At 36.0% G+C, this 25,108-nt stretch overlaps 1 protein-coding gene across 1 annotated transcript in view; it reads right to left on the reverse strand.

The window, feature by feature from the left end:
• eys (eyes shut homolog) overlaps positions 1-25,108 on the reverse strand; it is a 241,572-nt gene that overhangs the window by 66,991 nt on the left and 149,473 nt on the right. The window contains exons 26-31 of the mRNA XM_082154578.1: positions 23,649-23,848; positions 20,381-20,505; positions 19,018-19,142; positions 15,098-15,323; positions 4,292-4,476; positions 4,077-4,168 (exon numbers count right to left, since the gene is read on the reverse strand). Of these exons, the coding sequence (XP_082010704.1) occupies positions 4,077-4,168; positions 4,292-4,476; positions 15,098-15,323; positions 19,018-19,142; positions 20,381-20,505; positions 23,649-23,848 (953 nt within the window). The remainder of the gene's footprint in view (positions 1-4,076; positions 4,169-4,291; positions 4,477-15,097; positions 15,324-19,017; positions 19,143-20,380; positions 20,506-23,648; positions 23,849-25,108) is intronic.

A 25,108-nucleotide genomic window follows, 5' to 3' on the forward strand; every position in this document is an offset into this window, starting at 1 on the left:
CTGAAATGCGTGCTAGTGTCTTCCATAGAGGCTGCTTCATATGTTGTTGATGTATGTGACGTCGTGCCTTAAAGCAAGTCGAGATTCTTGCGAGATTTGGCGGGGCGCCACCTCTCAAACTTGCATTGCTGGTTTTGCCAGCTGTTATATTAAGATACAAATCTTGCATAGTGTGCCTTTAAGGCCATGTATGTATGTATATGGTTTAATCTTGTTTAAAATATCAGCATATCATAACATAATGTGTGTGATACAGCATAAAAAAAACACGGTTGCAATTACAACAACTGTAAATGGTTTTATTGCCAGTTAAATGCTAATTAAAACGGCAGGCTACTGTTGTAACACTGTAAATCATGACAGAAAAAAAATCCACTAAGCAAAACAAATGATTTGCTACGCTCAAGGGCGTCTTTCACCTGCGGCTAATTGTTTCCTCTCTTCCTTTTAAAGACATCTTATGTGTCTCGGACAGACTGTTCCGGAGATGTACCCAAGCCTTGGGAGTTTTCCAAAGCTTATTCTGCCCTTCCAAACAACAGGGGAGGAAAGATAATTACCTCAGTGTGGATTCTGGGATAACTATGTGCAGCTGGAGGATTGGCCTACAGATGCTCAGCTCATAATAGCAGTATCCCCCCGCCCCCCCCCCCCAGCCTTGATATCTGTCTCCCTCTTCCCTGAGGTTCAGAGAAGCCAATCTTGACTGATTTGTTAAGCCTGTAATTCACAGGCTGTGGAGTTTTTCCTCTAGCTTTGCTCCACACCTGAGGACGACAGACCACCAGGCCCTGGACGTCCTCCCTCCGGAGCAGCCGGAGAAACTGTTAATTTAGAAGAGCTCCGCCAGAGCAGCCTGGCATCTCGCCAGAGAGCCACTGGTCCCATTGAGTCTTTGAGAAGACAGTTCCGCAGCAGGACACACAGAGAATGCTCCTTTCACTTAGAAATTGCTTTAAATGCAACAATAAAGCACAGCACGGTCCTTTTAACTGTTTCACGCTTCCACTTGGTCATGTGAGACATGAATAAGGGAGTGAAACTTAAAGCACTGCACTGAACCTTTTTTTTGAACAAAAATATTTTATATTTTCCCCTGTGGTCCACCTACATTGTTTTGTGTACAAAAAACAGTTGTTACTGAATTTTACATGACCATTTTCCACCCTCTCTGAGACTCTCAGTCTTTTTTTTTGTGCCTTTAAGAATTCAGTAACACTTTATTTTGATGGTCCACTTTAGACATTCTGTTGACTATATGGAACGTTGCACCTACATGCAACTAACTCTTATTAGAATATTAGTAGTAGAGTATTAGTCTACTGAATATCTGCTAACACTTTATTTCGATGATCCCCCCCCACACATTCTACTTAGTATAAGTAAATTTGCAAGTACATGTCAACATATTCTACTAACCCTAAACTTTTTTTCTACTAACCCTAACAGTCTACTAATACTCAACTAATACCCAACTAAGAGGTAGTTGACATGAGCTGTAGGTGCAACATTCCTTATAGTCAACAGAGTGTGTTAAAGGGGACCATCAAAATAAAGTGTAACCCAGATTTCTAAACACCCTCTTTACCACGGTTGTGCAAAATTCAGAATTATATTCGGCTCATGAGCTTTAATTTGAATCGAACTTGTCATGACCCACAATAGGGCTTTCACACTTGAAATAGTCAGTCCAGGGCTATGCTGCTTCACGTTTCACACTGCTCATAATTTACTTGGGTTTAACAATTAATCCTGGGAATTTATAAGCTGACGTTTCACATTGCACATTCCTAAACCCTGGGTTAATGTTCTTATTTGCATATTTGCAGGGTCAGTGTCATTGATTGGATGAACGCAGCATGCAAACTGTTAAAGCTCTAGCATTGCGCATCCTCGTATTGCTGACTGTACTATGGAGTTTATACTGAATGGATACTTTGGACTAAAGGTAAGAATGAAATGTCTCTTCTTCACTCAAATTCTCACGTTTTCTGTCAGCATTTGACATCTTTCCTCTCAAATGCTGAATTTACTGTTTATTTACAATGTGCAGTGTTTCCGTGACTGTACAAAGCACGCAAATATGTACGCGATTGGTTGTCTGTTGCTAAGAGTCTAGCTTTAACATTCCAACACCGCATTGTTTCACTGTACAAGTTTGGCACCGCAAAAGCGGTTCTTCAGAGCAGCGTTTCATAACAGTGCTAACCCTGCTTCTAAATTACAAGTGTGAAACTTTCTCTTACCCGGGGTTAAAACCAGGGTTAAGAAATTCAAAGAAATTTAACACAATGCCATAACAGACACGTGAAATTAGTGCAACATTTTTTGTTAAAAAAATGTAATGGTAAAACTAATGCTAATGCTAATGATTAATAAAGTCTATTTATTTCCTGATATGTAGAATATAATTGTCTTAAGTTCAGAACTTTTAGACAATTCACATGTTAATTTGAATTAAGTGTAAAAAAACAACAACTAACACCTCGTACTAGCCTTTACTGTGTAAAGTTATAGGCAATTTTACAAGTTTGTTGCCATGACAATGCAGTGCCTAAAACCTCATGCCTAAAAGCTTGATTTCAAATCCTCCAAAATTGCCCTATTTAATTCCATTGTAAGTGCCTTCATAACCTTTTTTTAAATGTAAGGATAGATAAATAAAAATCCGGAATATTACTTTAAATTCTAAGAGCTACTACATTTACACCTGGTTAGTGAATAAGCCCAATGAAAAAATTCAGCTCAACACTGAAAACGTTAGAACCATTTAAATTACAGTGGGTTACCATTGTGGAGAAGAGTGGAACATTTTGTTATAGGCTGTGGATTGATTCAAATATTTTCAACTGCTTTGGCTGAAGGAGTTTGCAACTCTTAGCATTTAAGATACTAATATGTGCTACTGCTAGCAAATAGCTAGCTATACAGTATATAGTCTATCAAATCAATTGTATGTCACTAAAATAAATAAAATCTTAGTGGATGAATGAATATATAAATATTAATACCTGAATCATGTCAGGGAGCCTTTAAAAATTCACTTTGAGACTACTGAAATAGGTCACTTAAAATGACTCCATTCCATTTTGTTGAAGTTACATGAACAAATTATGTTTGTTTAACGTAACCCAGTTATGTGGAACCTGTTGACATACAAAAGTTAATTAAAACCAATATATAATTTTTTTTAAGTAAATGGCATGACACAATTGTTTAGTGAATAGTACGCATCTGTATGTTTTCCTAGAGCAACAAACTCTATTTCAAAAGACCAAGGAAACTTTGATTTTAACAATATGACCCCCTTTTAAGAGATGGTCTCTCAATCCTGATTTTTTCTTTTCTTTTGACAATACTCTTTCAGCAAGTCTTTTGCTAGTTGGCACAAAAGTAATGACTGATTTGTGCAGCTGGTGTATCTTGGAAGCTTTTCAAAATCTCTATGAAAAACAGACATAAACAGGCTGACGCACTCAAGATCGGGAGCTGGCTAAAGCGTCAGGATGTGAAGAGGCTGTGCTGTCTCTCAGAGACTCAAAATCTGATGAAATCTTTCAATGACTGTGTGACCGTACATTTCACTTTCTGCTGAAGCGGATGAAAAGAAACAAATCTAATGGACCTGTATGAATTGTGCTTTTGAACATCAAAGACCTTTCAGCAATTTTTCAGCTCTCAGTCAAAATGCCCAGAACTAGCAAATCTGGGGTTAGACTGCATCCATTACAGAGATGAACAAATAAGAGCTGGAGAGAAATACTCATCATGTAAATGAATAATATAATGCGTATTTTCCCTGTGCCAATGATCTCAATGCCATTTAATCGGCAGCCACATGTCAGTCGCCCTGTTATTGGACACTTTTTCTTGGAGAATAAATAAATCATGACTGACTATGAATAGAGCTTTACTTTAAATCGAATTATTTCTAAGAAAGGCTACCTCTACGTTACTAACCATCTGTTTCCAGTTAATTAAGTTTTTCCATGTCCATTACACAAGGTAGACATCTGATTCATTTTTAACCTCTATGATCTCAAACTATTTGGATACTGGAGGACAAATTCTCTTACCTCAAACGCACCACATGCTCATTTCCATCAGCAACCTGCTGTGCTGTATTGATCCGCTGAACCCCATCATTTTGATTGCAAGAAAAGTCGTACTGGAGTGTGTGGGTAATGTGGGTTAGTTCCATCTAATTATTCTTCATCCCATTCTTTGATCCATTATTTGTAATGGTAAATGACATGTATGTCATGCAATGTATATGCATATGCAGTTTTACCTGAAGCGTTCCATTGGAAATGTGGAGTTTGATGAAGAAGACACCTTTTTTGGCACTGGTCACATACAGCAGCGTTCCGTACATGGATTCAGTCTGGAATCTCATTGTGACACTGAGTGTAGCACCAATTTCAATGCCTTCAAACTCCAAAAAGGATTTCCCAGAATATCTCCCAAAACTAATATCTGTAGGAGAGAAATGCAGGCAGTTAAACAGTGTCAGCATAGTTTTTCTCAAATTGAATAGTGTAAAGTAAAAGTCGACGTGTGGATGTGTGTTAGCTGTACAGAGCCGAAATTTGCATTGATATCGAATAATTTATTTAATTATGGGTGTTAGTAAACAAAAACAACTTTTTTTCATAATTATATATAGAGTTGCATTATATATAATACAATAATATTACATCCTGCGTACATGAAAATGTAGCCTTACCCAACGGTGAATTATAATGAGAATGAACATCACAGAACCTCTGTTATCATGTCACTCCAAATAAAAAGTGGGCAATGCTTATTAATATTCAGTACTGTATTGTGAATAAGAAACTGTATGAGAACATGAGTCAATAAGAATGGAGAATCTGAATAAAAATAATGAATAAAACCTGAATAAACTGGAAAAACAGGAATATAAATTAAGTCTTGCATGGAAGAGAAACTTTTGTGACAGTTATTTATAATAATTTTTTGAATATTTTAACATTTTACTGTCCGTATTTCATTCTGCCACTATCCCTTTTTAATTAAAACTGAAGAAAGCATATGAGTAACACATTATGAACACTAGAAACCAAAGAATTGATACCCTCCACATTAAATTCCCCACAATGAGCCAATATTTCTCAATTAAGCCTGTATTGTTCTACCAGTTTTTAATATTTCAGGGTTACAAAGGATCACAGTGCCCTTAAAACTATGAATATGTTAATGCTAATTATAATAATGTTTAGCTCTGAGCAGAAAGAATAAGCAATGAGTATTTTTATTTTTTAACAGGGACTTAAAGCTAACATAAAACTAATACCACTAATAGTATTTTTGCAGTATGCAGTACAGAACAGTATGTATATGTTGTTATTTTTATGGTTTCCCACAATGCAATGCTCCCTTTCCTGACCTTCCATTTTCAGTGGGATTTTTTAACATTTATGTAGTCATACTGCAATACATCCATATAAGCAGTACAAATAAAATTCCACATATAGCTAATGTCGCATATCGCCAAATTTGTATCCTATATAATCAGTACAAACAGATTCTGGAACATGTACAAACACACACACACACACACACACACACACACACACACACACACACACACACACACACACACACACACACACACACACACACACACACACACACACACACACACACACACACACACACACACACACACACACAAACACAAGAGAACATCATAGAAACCAAAGGAGATATAACACAAAAAGTAATCAAATAAATACATAAATAAATATAGCTAAATAATAAATATATTTAACTAAAATATCTAAGTCAATTCACAGGGTTGCCACCAATGCAATTTGCAATTCATTGCACTTTTTTAAACACTTTGAATTTACATTCACAGAAAATCTTGCTGAAACGTTAGCAAACAGAAATCATTATGAGTATCCGTTATATGGATGAAGATGTTATAATTACATTTTTTACAGTCTACAAAAATTCAAACGATCTCAGAGAAAGATTTTCCACATTTGATGAAAGTTTTTTTTTTTTTTTTATTAGAGCTATACTGTGCTTTCATTTGGCTTTCAAAAATCTGAGGGCCCATAAAACAGGTGGCTGTAAGATCCCCGTCTTTCATTTTAAAGGTCTTTTATGCTAACTGCGCCTGGTACAGTAGCTCCTTTCTCTCGCTGGAGTGTGATCAAAGCTAAGAGTGACCCATTACCTGCCATGACTTGGTACATTTAAAAAGGCAGTTTTTAGATCGCCTTTAATTGGGGGGGACAGAAGAATAACTCTCCAGAGGAAGTCTATTCCAATTAGTGGAAGGAAAGGGCCACTCGTCTAATGTTTTACTGCCGTCAGTGGATCCTCTGAAGCCACTGATGTTCACCTCGAAATGTCCTTACCGTGCATTTATCATGTTTAGACGTGGCAGAAAATAACAATCTCTAATCCTTAATGAAATCTAAAAGCATTATATGTTTAACATTTCAAAGGAAGCAGTCATTCGAACGCTACATGGTAGCTAAAAAGCACAGAAACATGGTAGTTAGCATTTATCATATTTTGTAACGTAAGAGCTGATAAAGCTAAAAAGGGCCTATTTTTCTTTCAGCAAGTGCATCGTACATGAGAGTAGCTTTCTAAGAGAAGGCCTAAGATGATCTCTTTACTGCGTAAACCTCTTTCTGTCAGCTTGAGAAACTTCAGCCCTGTACAATGAGGGGTTTTTAGCAGAAATGAACAGCAACCCACATGATACTTGCAATAGCATATGGTTTTCCAAGAAAGGCACATAAATTCTCCTCGCAAAGAGAGTGAGGGACTGTCTGAGAAAAATTACACCAGCTTATTACATGCCTCATTTTAAGCCACGATATCCTGCTCTCTGTCATCCATATCAGTTGGCAATTATGGGACATTTTCAGAGACTTCCAGCCTCTTTGAGATCATTTAGGGTACTGATGCGGACAAACTTTAAAGACCGGCTCTGACTTGAGCAATTTGACCAGAGCATTAGCGTTGGTCTGGAATTAATGCCCTTCAATCTCAAATAGTTCCTACGAAAAGGTCTCGCCTCTGGGCATTTTGCAATGAATCGCTCAATAATGCGGACCTGCCCTGCGGTATTCCTCCCTCCATGTGATTGACTGATGCTAGGCTACAAAACAGAAGCGTGCATTTGGCGATTGCTGTCACGATTAATGGACCTACAGCAGATGAAGCCTTTATCAATATTTGCTTGACTTTAAATCTTTTTAATGCAGAAATCTTTTGATCTGCCGCTGAAGGTCTCTGGGGCACTTTGGCGATTAAGTAGCTTGTAGAAAAATCCCCTTGCGTCTGCTAAGTCCTGCACTCCATAATAGGACAAATATCTCAGAGTGAGGCCTGTGACTGAAAGAATGGAGACTTATCGGGAAACCAGAGGCTGTGATCTCTGATTAATGAGGATGAATGCAGGGTGACTACGGAGCGTCTACCTTCTCCCTCCCCTGGCATTCCAGGCAGGTTTACCAGCGCTGATGATGGAAAATTACCCCTCTGAGACTGAGCCATTCATTAATCTGAGATGCTTGTTTGGACTGATATAAGGCTTTCACGCAGTCCGTGATTGCTGCTGGGAGGCAAACTCTCACCTCATTAGCCGTTAACTCCAGATCCCTTTTTGAAATCTGCATTTCAGCCAGTAACTTCTCCACGTGGTTGGCACACAGTCTGCTCTGGCGGGTTCTTTAACATTCAAATCGTTCAAAACGGTCAATAGGGACAGGTGATTGCGAGCTCATTCAGCGGTTATTATCGACAGAGAGAGCTATGAAAGACACACTACAGGAAATATCTAACACAAAACTCGGTGGATAAAATAAGTCCGCAAACACTTTGAGGCTAGTTATTGCTAATGCTTGTGAAATGCTGACTCTGCTGGATCGCTGCCAGCTGTGCTGATGAACACTATTATGGGATGTATAAATATAGATCTCTGTAAAGGGAAAACAAGAGAGAGTGTGTGCGCGAAAAAGATCAGCGTTTTCCTTACGGCCATTCAAAAATACTACTGTTTAATGTATGAATGGAAAGCGCATCCATTAAATCTATAGAGGAAAGTACTCATGAAATACATACAAATGCAAAACTAACTTTGCACTTATGCACCATTTTCCAACATAATCATCAGCGTCTTTTACACATAACTTTCATTAGTAACAAACATTAGAGATCTACTGTACATCTCGGCACATAACTCCACCATTTGTACTACAGGCAGAAATTATACCTCAAATTATGAGGTGTGCTTTTTTTCCTATGCGATCAGGATTGTTACCTGATAAAATGAGCAAAAAAGGATCAATGTGTAGAAGTGTTACTTCTAATTGTACTAAAGTCACTCATACAATTAATTAACTGATTTTACAATCAGATATATCAATATTATAGTCACAATTTCCCTGTCATACACATATCTAATACTTCACAAACATATTTAGTACACTCTCTAATTATAGGAGTAAAATACACACACAAATGTGCAAGGTGCCCACAAGAAAATAAGACAGACATCATAAAACTCTCAGATTTATAAGCCTCATAAGTCATGTTAATGAGATACAGATTGAGCAGATTGAAACCATGATGAATAATTCAATGCTAGTTATGCAAATAAATTAATGATCATTTTCCTTTATTGTCATCTGATTTATGCCCTGCCTGCATACCACGTTACTCATCGCCCCATACATATAAACCTATGAGAATTCAACCTCTTCAGTTTGCCTGACATCAACATGCAATGACAGATCACATGAAGCGAGCACATCTGAACTTCATTTCATATAAGAGCTAAAAAAAATAAATAAAAAAAAACGCATTCCCCTCGAATGCCAAAATTGCAATGAGAAGTATGTGTGCCAATTTATTATGTTTTTATATTTTTTTTGCTCATACTAAAGTAATGAGTTTTGTCACAAAAGCAGAAATATTATATTTTTTCTCTTCCAAATATGATGGGCACACAAATGAACTCCCAAATGTGTCACAGATTCTTTGCATCACCACAAGTGTTGCATCAACTATTTGTTCAATCGTTGCATGTGAAGTTATACGTCCAAACCAGCATGACCCGACTGCCATAGACTGAATTCAAGATATCAAAGAGGAATTTCAAACTATCTTCTTTTGTTTCTATCTGAAACAGAGTAAACTGGGAATGCAGAGGAGGAGGAGAGGACAGCAGAAAGAGAGAGCAGAGGTATCATGCAAGTTCCTGGCTAATCTATTTATAGCTGCACCTAGGGCAAAAGACGTTTTTAGAGAGCGGCCTAGATAGACATATCGATGAGAGTTTGTTGGCCTATCTGAAAGTTACAGTATGTTCCTTCTTAAACACCGTAATAATTAAAATAAAATGATTGTGTAGTTTAAAACTGGACTTGACTATGTTTAAAAACTTTGCCCATTTACTAGGAGCAACATTTTGAATCATTTGAATGAGCCCAGTATAGGACATGTCATATGTGCATCGGAAAGGAGCACGTCCTGATTTTGCTGAGTTAGATGTGTTCCTGGGTCAAAATATTTTGTTGATCCGGGAACAACATTCCTGACAGAACATTTAATCCTAACTATATCCCTACCCCTAAACCTAACCACACCCATAACCATAAATAACACTGATGGAGAAGCACCTACTCCTGGTTGTAAGCCTAAACTTGACATAAACTGTAAACTTGTCCCTCAAATCTGATTAGTTGATAGGAATGTTGCTCCAGAATCAACAAAGGTGTTGATCCAGGAACATGCTGCACTTGGTGAAATCAGGTTTTGCAGGAAAGGAAAGGGTAAAAACAATGATTGTGCAACATTTAGAATTGAATTAAGAAGGCCTTTTAAATTCAAACACAATTCCAAAATTTAAATTGATTTCAAATTGTAGTAGCAATCATGCAGAATTTCAAATGGAATTTGAATGCATATTAAATTCAATATAAATTAAATTCAATATAAAAATATTTTCTATAACTAGAAAAGCAAATACTGTCAAGGTAAAATAAAAACGTTTGCTACGGACAAACAAACAGAGATAGAGATAGATAGATATTTCATCATATTAAACTTTTGAGTTCAATAAATTTCTGGTCCTGTCACCCTAATTTAACTTCCTGTAGGGGCACTGTCAGTTTAAGTAAAATTAGCACTCATGAATTGAAAAAGAACCATTTGATAAATTCTGAATTTTTTCTACACCCAAAAGATAAATAAGACAAGTACAGATGAAAAATATAGCTGCAAGCAGCAATTAACGGGGTTCAAGCGTATTAAGACCTTTATGCCATCTATGCTGTTAGGGTCTAGATGACCCCTTTGTATAACACTGTTTTCAGGTTTTACATTAATCATAACGTGGCACAATTGTCAAAACTGATATCTAAGAAAAAATGAAGTGATAAACTTTGACAAAATGTTTTTGTAAATATTATAATAGTGATTTTACATTGTCTAAAAATGAATGCAAATGCAAAAACCTGTGAAAAGAACTATATTAGTGAGCAGAATGACAAAATTAACATTATAATCAGTAGATGGCAGCCGAGGACCACTCATTGGCTCACTTTCATGTTAAAAGTGTTTCCCACCAGTAATCTCCACTAAAGTAAGGCACATTTTCCATGTTAACTCCATTAAGTGCGCTTGCACACACACACAAAGACAAATTTGTTTTCAATGTTATTGGGATATATAATTGTGAAAATCTCTTTGAATGTCTATAGACCTTATGTAGCCCCGCCCCTTTTCAGCACTGCACTTTTGTCTTCCGGTCTGTATTTTCACAGCGATCTTGCGTATTTATGAATGAACAGCCCATTTTAAAACCTTCCCGGTCTACTGACATTTGTTAAGATATCTGCTTTAAACATTACAATCCTCATGATAACTTTGTTAACTTTACGTTAAGTAAATCCACTTCAAAAGCTAATTACTCCTGGACAGCAATGCCATAGAGATATACTGTACAGAGCGACCACAAAAACGGAAGTTCAAAGACAATATTCTAAAGATGGCTGCACGCTTGTTTCTCTGGTGCATAAGGTCTATAAGCATTTCACATATTCCCTAGTAAACAAATTATATAAAACTATATTACCAGTGCACCATAATTAAAAAAATTATAATTTAAGCATTTATATTTCAGTAAATGATGGAAACTAATATAAAAGGAATAGATTTTACATACTTCTTATCCTGCAGGCTCCCTCTAGTGGTACGAGAAAAGTCTGGTAAAAATATCTCATTGCATTCAAGAGTTATAGCCATTTTAGTGAAAGTGGCCCTGCCTACTTCGAACGTTTTGGCGTCAGGTCGCATGCGTGAATCACTGATCGAAAATCTTTTGACAACTTTTTGCCATGAGGGTCTCTAGAGGATGCATGTCAAGTTTCGGAAAATTCAAAATGGCTTTTAATGCCAAAGTTTTAATGTGGATATATAACAAAACAAAAAACAAAACAAAACAACATCATATAAAGTCTAACTATAAAGACTGAAACAAATGTGCATGTCTTTTTTCTAGATTTTGGCTACCTTGTATCAGTCCAATCTGCCATTTTTTTTAAAACGATCCCAGCCAGTTGTCCATCAAAAGAGTGTGTGCATTCCAAAGACTAAATGGATTTCTGAGTTCAACTTGAGATGATAGATTTATCCCACCATTTTTGAGTTAGGACTATAGCAGCTTCCATGAGTTTTATCTTCCATAAAAAATGGCCTCAATTCCACCCCGTCTGGACAATCGGAGAGCGATTACTCAGCTAGTGTACCTCTCGGGCACTTGAGGAAAATTCTCATGGATGCCCAAGCAAACCTTTAAAGCTGTCTGTAGCATTTGCCTTCCACATTGTAAATTAATTGATTTCTGTAAAGTGCATGTTTGGAGAATTAACTGCACTATTCCCCAAGGGCACTGACTTACACACACTTTGTCTTTCTCAGTAGTGGCTGAAGAAATTAGTGTTGATGGTATCTTAGAGCAAACATTCATGCAGTCATATCCATACACATTTCTGTGCCCTCAAGAGATCCAAATGCAGTTTCTCTGTTTACTACATTTTTCATTCTGCGGAGAGGTTTAATTTCATTGTGTTGTGCCCCCCAGGACTACCATAACGTCTAGCTTAAATGTCAAAATCACTCCCAACATTTGCCAGAAACACATTTACCTTTATTTTCGCCCTGTAACTGACCTATTGATTTTTTTGCTGTTTGCTTTGAATAGCGGCAATCTTAGATGTTCTTCTAGCAGTGCAGCATTTAAAAGATCAACTGTAACTGAGAGAATGACATCTCATTCCCACTCTTTAACGCTGTGAAATGTGGTATTAAGAAAAAAAAAAATGCTTTGAAAACGGCTATGGGCCAGCAGTTCATTTTAAATCAATTCAGAAAGAAAGTGAAAAGTCATGCTTTAGGGAAATTTAAGCGCATTTCTTCTTGCTTAGACTATGCTTCACTAAATTACCTTCAGTGATTTGACAAATTTAGCCTCCAGAATCCATTTATTAGTCCATTGTCAGGAAATTGGGCAAGGATGGTTCAATTTCCTAAGTGATGTGGAAATTTAGTTCTCATGTGCCACACTGACATTTTGTCTCTTTACAATTCATTCATTGTTACCAATGGGCATTTTGTGTCATACTCAATAAACATCATAAACCATAGCACATAGTCTCTAATTAGCTGTAATTTTTCCAGCGAAAACTAATTGAGTTTGTTCAAACTATTGCCTCTTCAGAGAACATTAGTGGAACAAATGTGGAAAAAGCTGTTATTATCAGACATACCACAGATGGTGAGTGTTTATCTTACTAACCTTTAGGGGCTCCCAGCTAATTTAGGAACAGAGCAAAGCAAAATGTATGTTATTTGGGAAATGTTTGCGGAATACACATTTCAAGGATGTTTTGTCTGGCATGATGTTGCCTGTGGTAAAGTATCTGTATGTTGTTGTAGTCACTGATATCATATAGTGTGAAGGCAATTGTAAACTCACAAATAAGAGTGACAATAACCCAGCGCATGCTAAGTAGAGCCCTCTCTCCATCTCATTTTACGAGAAATTTTCCATAAAAACTGATATTGGGAATTAAAAAGTGTCTGCCTACCACCTAATAAAAGATCTGATTACAGATAATTACAATGTAGGTTTCAAGTTGGCTTTAAATACACATTATTCCTGACTATTAAAATAATATGTATCATATAAAGATACAAACTATTCAGTATAGTACTTTATGAAATTTAATTATTATTTTCAAGTGATCATGTGGGCTCTCATTTTACATGAAGTAGTTCAATATTATGAATTAACAATAAATAAATATTTTATATTTAAGGTGTTACAATTTCCCCCAACTACTTTAATGTGGGCAAATGAAACTTTATATTAAAGGGATAGTTTACCCCAAAAAAGGAAAATTATGTAATCATTTACTCACCATCATGTCATTTAAAACCTGTATGATTTACTTTCATCTTTTGAACATAATAGAAGATATTTTGAGAAATGTCTCTTTTGTTTGTCCATACAATGGAAAAGTCAATGGTTTGGTAAAATTAATCAAAATATCGTCTTTTGCGTTCTGCAGAAGAAAGTAAGTCACTCTGGTTAAGAACAACAAAAGGGAGAGTAAATTATGGCAGAATATTCATTTTTGGGTGAACTGCCCCTGTGTGTTTGCTTCATTATATAATATACTTTTCATTATAAATTATATACTGTATTTTACTGAAAGAACGATATGCGGTTCATAAATAATATTTATCTCAATGGTTGGATTCAATTGTTCATGTTGTCTTTCATTTACCCAATCCTTTTGCCAATAATATGAACAGCCAGTACAGTGGAAGTCAACCTCATAATCTTAAAATGCAAGAGCATTTTCCTTCCTTGCAGTGTGGAATGGATTCAGAGAGTTCACATGCTCTACATGAGGAACTGACTGTGACTCAGAGACATTTTATTTCTGTAAGATTTAAAGAGCACTTATTATGCTTTTTTAAAATGTTCAACTTTCTTTAGTGTGTAAATGTTGCTGTTTGAGCAACTCCCTAAAATGCCTCGACTGTAGTCTTTAGAAGTTTTAGTAGTTTTCTTCTGGTAACACGTCACAATATTCCTCATTTAAAGGTACACTGTCACTTTTGTTCAACATTTAAATCAATACATCAATCCTTCTTCCAAAAAGTATTTTTTTGTCTCACCCTGATTTACAAAGGTAAGCCTATTATTTAGTTTTGGAAATTGCGCACTTATGTCACTCGCCCATGCGTGTCTTGTCATATCCATAAATAGAGGAAAGTTGTTTCGGTTACTTTGACACGTGCATGGTGTAGGAGTGGCACACTGTAGGTTAACTGACACAACGAGAGAGAAAGTTGGAAATAAAATGAGAATCAACATTGGCGTGGCTTTTCTGAGATGGATTGAACTGAGAACTGAGGGGTCTGAAATGTTGTAAAAGTGACACAGAAATGGCGTTTTTATTACTCAACAGGCGAGTAAGGTAATAAATTGCCACATGTAGCTCTCTAACAGAGTTCATTGTAAAGCATTATCTATTGTGAAGGGTCATTTCATTATGCGTTGTTGCAGCTCTGTGCTGGAATACCGTGTCTATTAATGGATAGAGCTGCAGTAGAGTCTTCTGTTAGTCAGCTTGAGATCCTTTCCATCTAAACTGCTTATATCTCTTAAGCCTAGTAGTCAATGTTTTATGAGCACTGCAGTATGATAACCATATTCATCCGCACATTCACACAGAGCTGAAGCACAACCAAAACAATGTTCTTCTGCAAAATTCATGCAGTTTTATTTTTTAACCGCTAGAATCCCAAAAGTTACCTAATGTACCTTTTAAGAAAATAATTATGTAAAATATGTGAAAAATTTCTTTTTTTGAACATTCAAGCATGAAATCCTATTCCAGTAAACCCCAAAAACAAAATCAAGATTTTGTAAAAGGGCATGATATGGCCTCTAAGATTTTATGAGGTTTCTAAAAATACAGAGAAGTATGACAAAAGTACAAAATATTGCATATGCGGTTTTACCACCAACCTGTCAGCTGCTCAGTGCTTTGCAAGTTCTCCACAGGAACAAAAGTGGGTTGTAACTCTAAGCTGGGGTGGATCGTACTCCACGGGACGACCAAGATGGGAGGAACAGAGGACGTGTGTGTCTTCATTGGGGCACAGCTGACATTGTTGATGCCATCCTTACATGAAAATCCATCAGGGCATGATTGGATCAAGCAGTCATCGTAATTATATTCACAGCTTTCACCCTGAAACACAAAATAAAGACTTTTCTAACAACAATTTCTTTTCTCTAAGTGTTATTGAAATGCCTGCAGGCCTGGGATATTGTTTGATGCCACGTTCAACAATTTTGGCAGTAAAATAATAAGGAAGGTTTCTGAAATAATTGCACAAGTATGTGGCATTACGGTGAGGAAGTACAAAGTTTGATGCAATATGCTGAAAAATGCAGTGTACACAACTATGCTGGGGGCATTAGAATTCAATTGTGGTGCAGAACTCAAATTTGGATGAATAAGAATGTAAATTATAGTAGCAGCCTAGTAGCAGAAGCAATTATGGTTTCTGCTGTACTAGTTTTGGTGGATAACCATTCATTTTCTTCTTTGTCTTTTTGAAGAGAACTTCCATTACTAAATACATTGAGTGCTGTATTGAAAGTTATAAGTGTGACATCTTCTCAACAAGGTAAAAGGTTCATATTTTTGTGCATGCAGGCTTTGCACAATTTCTTACTTTAAAGCTGCAGTCCGTAGTTTTTCCTCTTTGTCGCCATCTCTGTTTGAAATCTGCAATTGCAGTTATTTGCGGAATTATCAACTTTATGTAGGTTGTGCCTCGGCACGGCACAGCACGGATGAATCTAATGTTTTGAGGAGAATGTGTGGCTGGCCGTCACCGCGCCGGTGTGGATACTGTCATTCGGAATCACAGATTCTACTTTTTGGAAATATGACCAACATAAGAATTTTAACCGGAAAATGTCATCTGAACAATTAAGTAACATCCACTTTTTTTCTGACCAACTATAGGAAAAAAAGCATAGCAGTAAATCGCGCTGATTAAATCTAACAACCGCTTATCATATCACGTCAAACCGTGCAAATTATACTTTGTTCTCAAATTGTTAATGTTAACAACATCAGCATTGCGTGACTACATTTAATGCCCTTACGATATTTATCCTTGTTTTCGCATGGCCCGGTTGCAGTCTCTTTTTTTATGTAGCCACTCCGAAGTCCGAAGTCTTTTGCATTTTACAACGGGTGAATCTCCAGTTGTCACTGGTGATTGTCGTTTGAACCTTTCTGGATCCGCCATCAAATTGATAAGTTTAATTATATCAAATGCTGTGAGAAAAGGCTATAAATCTCCACCTCCAACATCCTCACACTCTACTAGCTGAGACCCCTTCTTTATGTGTACAGATGTGACGTAATGATGCAAAGACATGCTCGAATTTCCCGTGGAAATCCACCAGTACCACTGGAATTAAAAACATCATTACAAGCTTACCGTTTTGAATCGAGCTAAGGCAAGCAGATTGATTTGAACACTGGTTGGTTATGTACTTGCTCAAAAAAATGGATAATTTTTAATCCAAAAAAGTTACGGACTGCAGCTTTAAAAGCTTGACTAAATTGAAGACAACCCAGACTTTAATACAACCAACAGTATTCCTGTCTGGTACCCCAGCAAACAAAATTGTTTACACTTTATTAGACATTCTACTTTGCTGTAAAATAACTTTGAAACTACATGTCAGTTAGGCTAACTATTTTAATTTGCAATTGCATGCCAGCTAACTCTCATTAGAGTATTAGTAGACTGTTAGGTGTTAGGGTTCAGGTTAGTAGAATATGTTGACATGTACTTACAAAGTTACGTATAGTCAGTAGAATGTCTGTTGGGGAGCATCAAAATAAAGTGTTAGCAGATATTAAGCAGACCGTCTACTAATACTCTAATGACAGGTATTTGACATGTAGTTGCAAAGTTACTTATAGGTAGAAGAATATCTAAAGTGGACTATCAAAATAAAGTATTACCAAAAATGAACATTAGACTAGAAAAAAATTACACTGTGACTCAATGGAAGTCTACGAAGCATACCTGTAGCACTGCTTTTAACAGAGTAAAGATCAGTGTTGATCAGAAAAAAGCCTTTCTGTTTGATTCACTGACATTTACATTTACATTTACATTTATTCATTTAGCTGACGCTTTTATACAAAGCGACTTACAATTGCTATATATGTCAGAGGTCGCACGCCTCTGGAGCAACTAGGGGTTAAGTGTCTTGCTCAGGGACACATTGGTGTCTCACAGTGGATTCGAACCCGGGTCTCTCACACCAAAGGCATGTGTCTTATCCATTGCGCCACCACCACCCACATAATGACAATGGTCTTGGATATCTTATACTGACACCTTGAGCTGTGGATGCAGCAGGTGAACGTGATTTCACAAAGTGCAACATGTTCTTGAATCAAAGGCTGCATCTGAAATCGCATACTCTCTTGAGTAGGTACTCATGTTGAAGAAGTAATTACTACACAACCTCTAAAAAAGCATGTTCTATATAGTATGAGTGTGTGTATAATGTAATCTGGACGTACTACATTCGCCATGTAGTCATTATCATTTGACCTACCAGCGAAGTTACGTTGCTTCACTGCCATTCATACTTATGTCCATCATATGCTCACTTCAGAATCTTGCTGGAAGAAGTAGGTCACCAGAGTGCTTTTTGCCTACTGTACTGTGAATTCGGACATACTTATTTTGTCACATACTGTTTTTCACCTACTATATAGTAGGGAAGTATGCAATTTCAGATGCAGCCAACATTTTTGCTAATTCTGGAACAACATTCCAATCAACCAATCAGATCTGAGGAACAAGTTTACAGTTTATGTCAAATTTAGGCTTACAACCAGGACTAGGTGCTTCTACATCAATGTTATTCACCTATCATTTCAACTATTGGGTAGGGTTAGAGTTAGGTGTAGGGATAGGGTTAGGAATACATTTTCAGACAGGAATGTTGTTCCAGGATCAACAAAATGTGTTGATCCGGGAACACGTCTTTGCAAAATCATCGGACACCGGATGTCAGATGCCACAGTAGAAATGCCATAATCACAGTCATCCCTGATAAATTTTTAGTTAGTCAATGTAAAATAAAATCGTTTTTATATAATTAATTTTAACCACAAATAGCAAGGTTACCAAGATAAAAGGAGCAGTATTAAGCTGGTCATGTGCTGAAATTCACAATGTTTGTAATGGCTGACATTTTAATTAAAAATGTAATAAAAAAAAAACTAATAAAAAAGAAGAAGAAGAAAAATGTGCATGAATGAATCATTCACAATATGATCAATATTGCAATATTTGCATTTAGAAAATAGGGTGGATTCCCAGGTTGGATGCTGAAAAATGCTTTTGCATGATTTTTATACTTTTAAAGGTACTTTTCTTTTCTTTGAATATAAAACTTTTTAATTAGGAAAAATGACTAAGTGTACTTGTAAGTCAATTTCAGAGGAGAGTAGTTAGATTAACATTAATAATCATATCTTATTGCTTATCTTTTTGTTTAGTGTTACTTCGACAGGCAACACTGCAGACATTCAAATATAAAAATAGGTAAATAGTGAACATTCTGTCATTGATAAGTGACATCTGTGCTTCCCTTCACTTGAAAAGCACCACAGGCATATTGAATACTAAAGAGCCCCGCTGCTTCCTCCCCGTCCTGAGGACGTCAAGGATATTTAAAGGCCATCGCAATATTGGAATGGAAACAAACGGATGGCGAATACTTGACAGGAGAAAGACAAACAGGATTGCGTCTCTCTCAAAATCACCTCAGGGGAAGATGAAGAGCTCAGGGAGGAGGAGAAAGGGGGGAGTGGGGGACTCAGGAAGACTTACCACAAATCCGGGCCGACAGAAGCAGGTGTAGCCATGGCCAGGCTCATTCTGGATGCACATTCCCTGGTTGCATGGTTGCAGCAAGCACTCATTAATGTCATCTTCACAGTGAAGACCTGTCCAACCTGCCAGGAACAAAAACCCAGAGTGCCACAGTTAGCCCACAACCAACAACCCCCACCTCCCGCTTCTCATACGTTTTCTACACCATCTCAATTCCTGCTTCATTTCCCTGTTCTGGAAAGCATCCACATGCGCACACATACAGAAGGGCTGAATACATTTTAATACTCTATGAGGCTTGTGTCTGTTTCAGTAGCCAGCGAGAGCAAATTACTCCCCAGAGGAACGTAAGTGATTTCTGCATGGTGGAATCAAGATGCACGAAGCCAAGATTTTTCATAAATCTTTATCTCTCTTGTGTTCTTCAGACATGAGATTGTTAGGAAGAAAAAAAAAAAAAACATTGACAAAAGATATTCATAAACATGTATGGCATTTCCTATGCAGGGTTCCTACAATGAATGACATTTTTTGTGACTTTTTCCAGTCGTTCGTGATATTTGGATAAGGATCAGAGTTACTGATGAAAAAGTTTGTAAAATAATATATATTTTTTAAATTTCATCCACAATAGCAAAGATGCGAGACAAAAAAATCATGGCAATAAAGCAATTTTAATTAAAACATAAAACTAGGAGAAATATACATTACTCTTTTCTATTTTGATATATTTAAAAAGGTAATTTATTCCTCAGTCACATGATCCTTCAGAAATCATTCTAATATGCTGAACTGCTACTCAAGAAACATATTATTATCAACTTTGAAAACTGTTTTTTTTTTTTTTTGGAAACCATGATCATTTTTCCCCTCATGATTCTTTGTTGACTAGAACGATCAAAAGAACAGTATTTACTGTCATATTGTATCATTTTAATCATTTCTAAAAATAAAAAATAAAAATCGTACTGACCCCAAACTTTTGAATGATACTGTAGTAATTTTTTTTTAAATGTATCATAAATTTCAAATATTTGGTTTAATTAATTGTTTTCGAACAGATTTCCAAGCACTTTCCAATGGTAGGGAGAAATAAGTAGTTCCGTCCCCAAACTCACACCATTGGTTGAGTAAATGTTGTGTCGGGTTGGTCAGGATAAACAAACAAAGCAATATTTTGATAACACATAATTTGCATTGTCTACGCGTTTAAGCTGGGAAATGGGGAAATTATTTTATTCACTGTGGAACCCTGTCTATGCAGCACAAATGCCATATTCTGTGAAAGACTGCTACAGTACATATAATGCCTCTTAATATTGTATTACATTAGATATTTTCGATAACATTAAAGCCTCACCTGGTCGACAGTGACATTGGTAGCCATTGATGAGGTCTTGGCAGATGGCCCCATTAAAGCACGGCTCAGAACAGCATTCATTCATCTCTACCTCACAGAAATCTCCCACAAAACCTGGCAGGCAGCTGAATGAAAGCATTCCTCCTTTAAACTTTGCACAGAGAATCAGATGTTTTTATTCTCTAAAAACATGTCCCTTTAAAAGGTTGAACAGAATGCTACGACTTTCTGAGCCACAGCCTTGAGCCCATCAAAAAAGCAAATATTCAAAAGGAAAAAATATAATTAATGACAGACATATGGTCAGCTTAGCTTGTGAAAGCGCTGCCACACAGATGGTGAGCAAACTGAGAAATGTCTCATTAACAGAGTTTGTTGGCATATAGAAAAATTTCAAAATATTGCCTGGATTTTTTGTCCTTTTTTTTTTAGTTATGGTGATTACACTATGAACGCTGATGATTATGAACAGATTGTTGGTGTACTAAACACTACAAGACACATTTTGAAGAGTAGAAATGCAGCTCTTATACAGTGCTGATTTTGATTTTGATTTGATTTGATTCAACTTTATTGTCATTACACAAGTACAGGTACAAGGCAACGAAATGCAATTTAGGACCTTTGATACAGTAGATTATAACAATTATTTTGCATAAATCAAAAAATTAACTAACGTGAATAGGTGTAATTCAAAAAGGGAAATGTTTGTTCTGTCCCCACACCAGTAAAAAGAGACTGCACATTTCAGTGAATGCTACCATTTAGATCAAGTAAAGATGAAAGACACTGACAGATATTCTTTCCAAAGTGTCCAGAGGCGTTCTGAAGCAGCACTTCTTAAAATAATATCTGTACCGGTCCAGTCAGGGGGTCAGACATTTTTTATAAATCCTGAATTGTGAACAAAGATCTCACCAGAAACATGCAAGATATAAAGTAAATCAGCAATTATGAAACATGTTTTTTGTATAATTGACCCAATATATATCATAAACTTGAAATCGATTTAAATATATATGTATATCCTTATCCTATAAATATAGAGTTCAGATGCAAAAGCCTCTAAGTGCCGTCTGAAATTTTCTTCTAGAATTATCATTTTTATCAAGCTCGTATATTTAAGTTCAGTAAAAATGACCTATTAATTGCCATTTAAGTGAAATTACTGAACTTAAATATACTAGCTTGACAAAAAATGATAATTCTAGAAGAAAATTTCAGACGGCACTTAGAGGCTTTTGCATCTGAACTCTTCGTATTTAGATATAGATCCTATATATATATATATATATATATATATATATATATATATATTTAAATCGATTTAAAGTTTATGATATATACTGAGTCAATAATACAAAAGACCATCAGATTTTAAACGTGTTTTATAACTGCTGATTTTGCATATATACAGTGTATATATATATGTATGTGTGTGTGTGTGTGTGTTTGTACTGTATGTATCGTTCAGTCATGAAACTCTAGAGGATGCAGCTTCCTTACATGCATTCTGCAAGCAATCACATCATTACCGCATGGCAAAAGCTGATTGGCCTCTGCAGATCCTGCAGCAAATGAGATTCTTTGCTCATTTAAATAGTTTGGTTCGTTGTTTGCTTTAGGATATAGTCCTGCACTGCGATCAATCAGATTTCCTCAGAAATCCTCCAACTCCCCCAGCTCCACCTGCCTAGATCTGCTATGGGATTCATGCATGTCTATTCATGCAGCAGCAACATATCTTTTGTAATTTACATAAAGATTATGTAATCATTTTTTTTTGTTTTTTTTTGTGGCAGCTTTGATGGCTTTCATATGAACATGTCAACACTCAATCTGTTCTGAATCTTTAACATATATGCAAAATGAGAAAAAGCTGATTTAACACTGATTGAGCTCCAATTTTCGCTTTTGTCCATTACCAAATGAAACAGGCTTAAATAAAATCGGCCTGTGAGTCATCAGTCTGCAAGTGATTTCAAATGAGAGTAAACACAAAATGGGATGGGGGCGTTTGTTTTCCATTTGAGAAAATCAATCCAATGAGGCCTCATTTGGACAGACAATGCTTTCTCATTCCACAGCTGTCTGTCCGTCCGTGCATCAGTCCAGCAGACATGATGAGAATTGCAAATAGCATTATCGGCCGAGCTAATCAGGGAGTCTGGACAGAGGGCTTATGCACATTAGAATATTGTCTTAGGAGGAAGAGATAATGAGATATGTTATGTGTTGGATGGGCCCTTTTATGCAGAATGTGTAATGCACCACAATGCAATTTCAGCCCTTCAGTTCAGCGATAAAGTTGTAGCAGCTGCTGCATAATCAGCCACTCTGGCAACCTTACAGACCTTTATAAAGTACCAAGAGGAACCGTGGAAATGTATCTGGATCAGTGTCTGGCAGTAACCAATTACAATTTACATATAAAAAAAAAAAAATTTACATCTAATTTTATTTTTAGTTTGTTCTATTTGCAAACAAATTAATATTTTATTTGATCAAATTATTCTCATTCTCTTCCATACTTAATGCTTTGAGTCTGAATGAGAATCAATGAATGAATCGGAACAAATCTTTTAGGTGAATGGACTCAAAAGTTTGAAGTCACTAAGATAACTCAAAAGCACTTCCACTATTATTTGTAAGTAACCCATGAGAGTTAATACTTTAAATGATGAATAACAATATTAATATGTATTATTTTGTTTAGCGATAGCTACAGTTTAAAGTAGCTGGTTACATTTTATTTCGATAGTCATTCTACTAACTGTAAGTACCTTTTCAACTACATGTCAACTAACTCTCATTAGAGTATTAGTAGACTGTAGTAGACTGTCAGTAGACTGGTAAGTTATGGTCAGGTGTTAGGGTTCGGGTTAGTAGAATAAGTTGACTTGTAGTTGCCAAGTAGTCAGAAGGGGGACCAACAAAACAAAGTGTTAGCAAATATTAAGAAAACAGTCTATTAATCCTGTTATGACAGTTAGTTGACTCACTTCTAGTTAGTAGAATGTCCAAATTTGGACTATTGAAATAAAGTGTTACCAAGTAGCTTCCCCAACACTGATCTGTACTGCATGCATTGCCTAAAAGCATTGTAAGGATAAGTAGATTGCAAAAATCGACTTAGGCTCTTATGGTTTTGGAAAACGTATATCCTAGGATAGTAAATACTGACAAATCAACAATTGTTAAACATCATATTAGAAAAGGATCAGAAGTTTCCTCTAGGTTTACATAATGTCTAAAGTATTGTTTTTACCTGCAAGTGAAGTTGGCCCCTGGTCCGTCCACACATGTCCCTCCATTGAAACACAGGGAGAAATTAAGAGACGTCTGCAGACACACATTCTGGTCAATGTCACAGTTCTTCCCAGAGAAACCATCTGCACATATGCAGGCATATTTGTCCAGAAGATCCACACAGGAGCCTCCATTAAGACATGGATGAGCCTCACACTCCTAGCATAAAAAAAATAGAAATTAGCGACCTTGCTACATATACATATATATGCACACACAATGTATGTATATTACAATATATGGGGTGGAACAATCAATCAAAACATTAAAAATAGTATTTCTCTGTCTTAATGGATGTCAGATTTAGGATCAAAATTATTTCTTTACACAAAACCAATAGTTTAATAGCATTAAAATATTGGTTAGTATTATAGTAAATTTCAAAGATTAGTAGATGACATAAACGAGTAGATTAGATAAGTGTTTACTATAAATTTTCACTGAATCACTAGTTTATTGCTTGATCATACCACTTTCATAGGCCACTAATACAGTTTTTACTGCATGCTGAATGGCTAAATTTAATTACATTTCTGTGATTTAAAGATGTTCATATAAAAAAAGATATATGGCACATTAGTGGAGTTGATATAGTAAGTGAGTATACAAACAGAATGGCAGATCTTGTCCTATAGTCATTACGAGAGCGAATAACAGCTAATGATTTATTCCAAACAAGCCTCTGAAGTCCTCCAAGCGACCAAGTGTTTCATCTCAGGGGTACATTTAAGGCCATGCTAGGTATTACATCAATTAGGGATAGAAGTATTTTAATCACACACTTGTGTTTAGATGATTCTGTGGTTGTTATTCAGAAGAATAATCCCCACAACCTAAAGCATATACAGCATCCAAGATCTGTTTCAATTCCTATAGTAAAAATTATGAACAGCATGGACAAATGTAAAAACTTAATATAAAATATAATAAAATACATATACAATCTACAAATAAAATCTGTACTTAAGCACAAAAACTTGTCATAGCATTGATAGAATTGCATAATACTATGATCACTGTACAATATGTAGTTTGCTTTTGTAAAATTTTACTTTTTTTACTTTTCAGTTCTTGATTTTCCTCTCTTCTCAGGAGATTATGGTGTTCCATTTCACTTTTTAAGCATTTTAAAAATCTACCATAACCCGACAATATGTCTGACCTTTCCATCATCTTAGTTGTCATTAGAATATGAAGGTAGAATGAAGCTTACTCCCTTACTTTGTCTCCTGTGAGGTGCTTTTTGATTTTATATTAGTGTAATTTCTAACCAATTCACATCCATTATTGTGACAGCATCTACTTTGCAAAATTTGAAACCAAGGGGGACATTATTAGATCTTCAATACAAAGACAGTTTTAACATTTTACCATGTCTGATACAGTATGCACAACATTTCCATTTTGCCATATATTTTT

This window comes from Leuciscus leuciscus (genome assembly GCF_965113295.1).
Source record: "Leuciscus leuciscus genome assembly, chromosome: 22".
In the NCBI taxonomy this organism is placed as follows: Eukaryota; Metazoa; Chordata; class Actinopteri; order Cypriniformes; family Leuciscidae; genus Leuciscus; species Leuciscus leuciscus.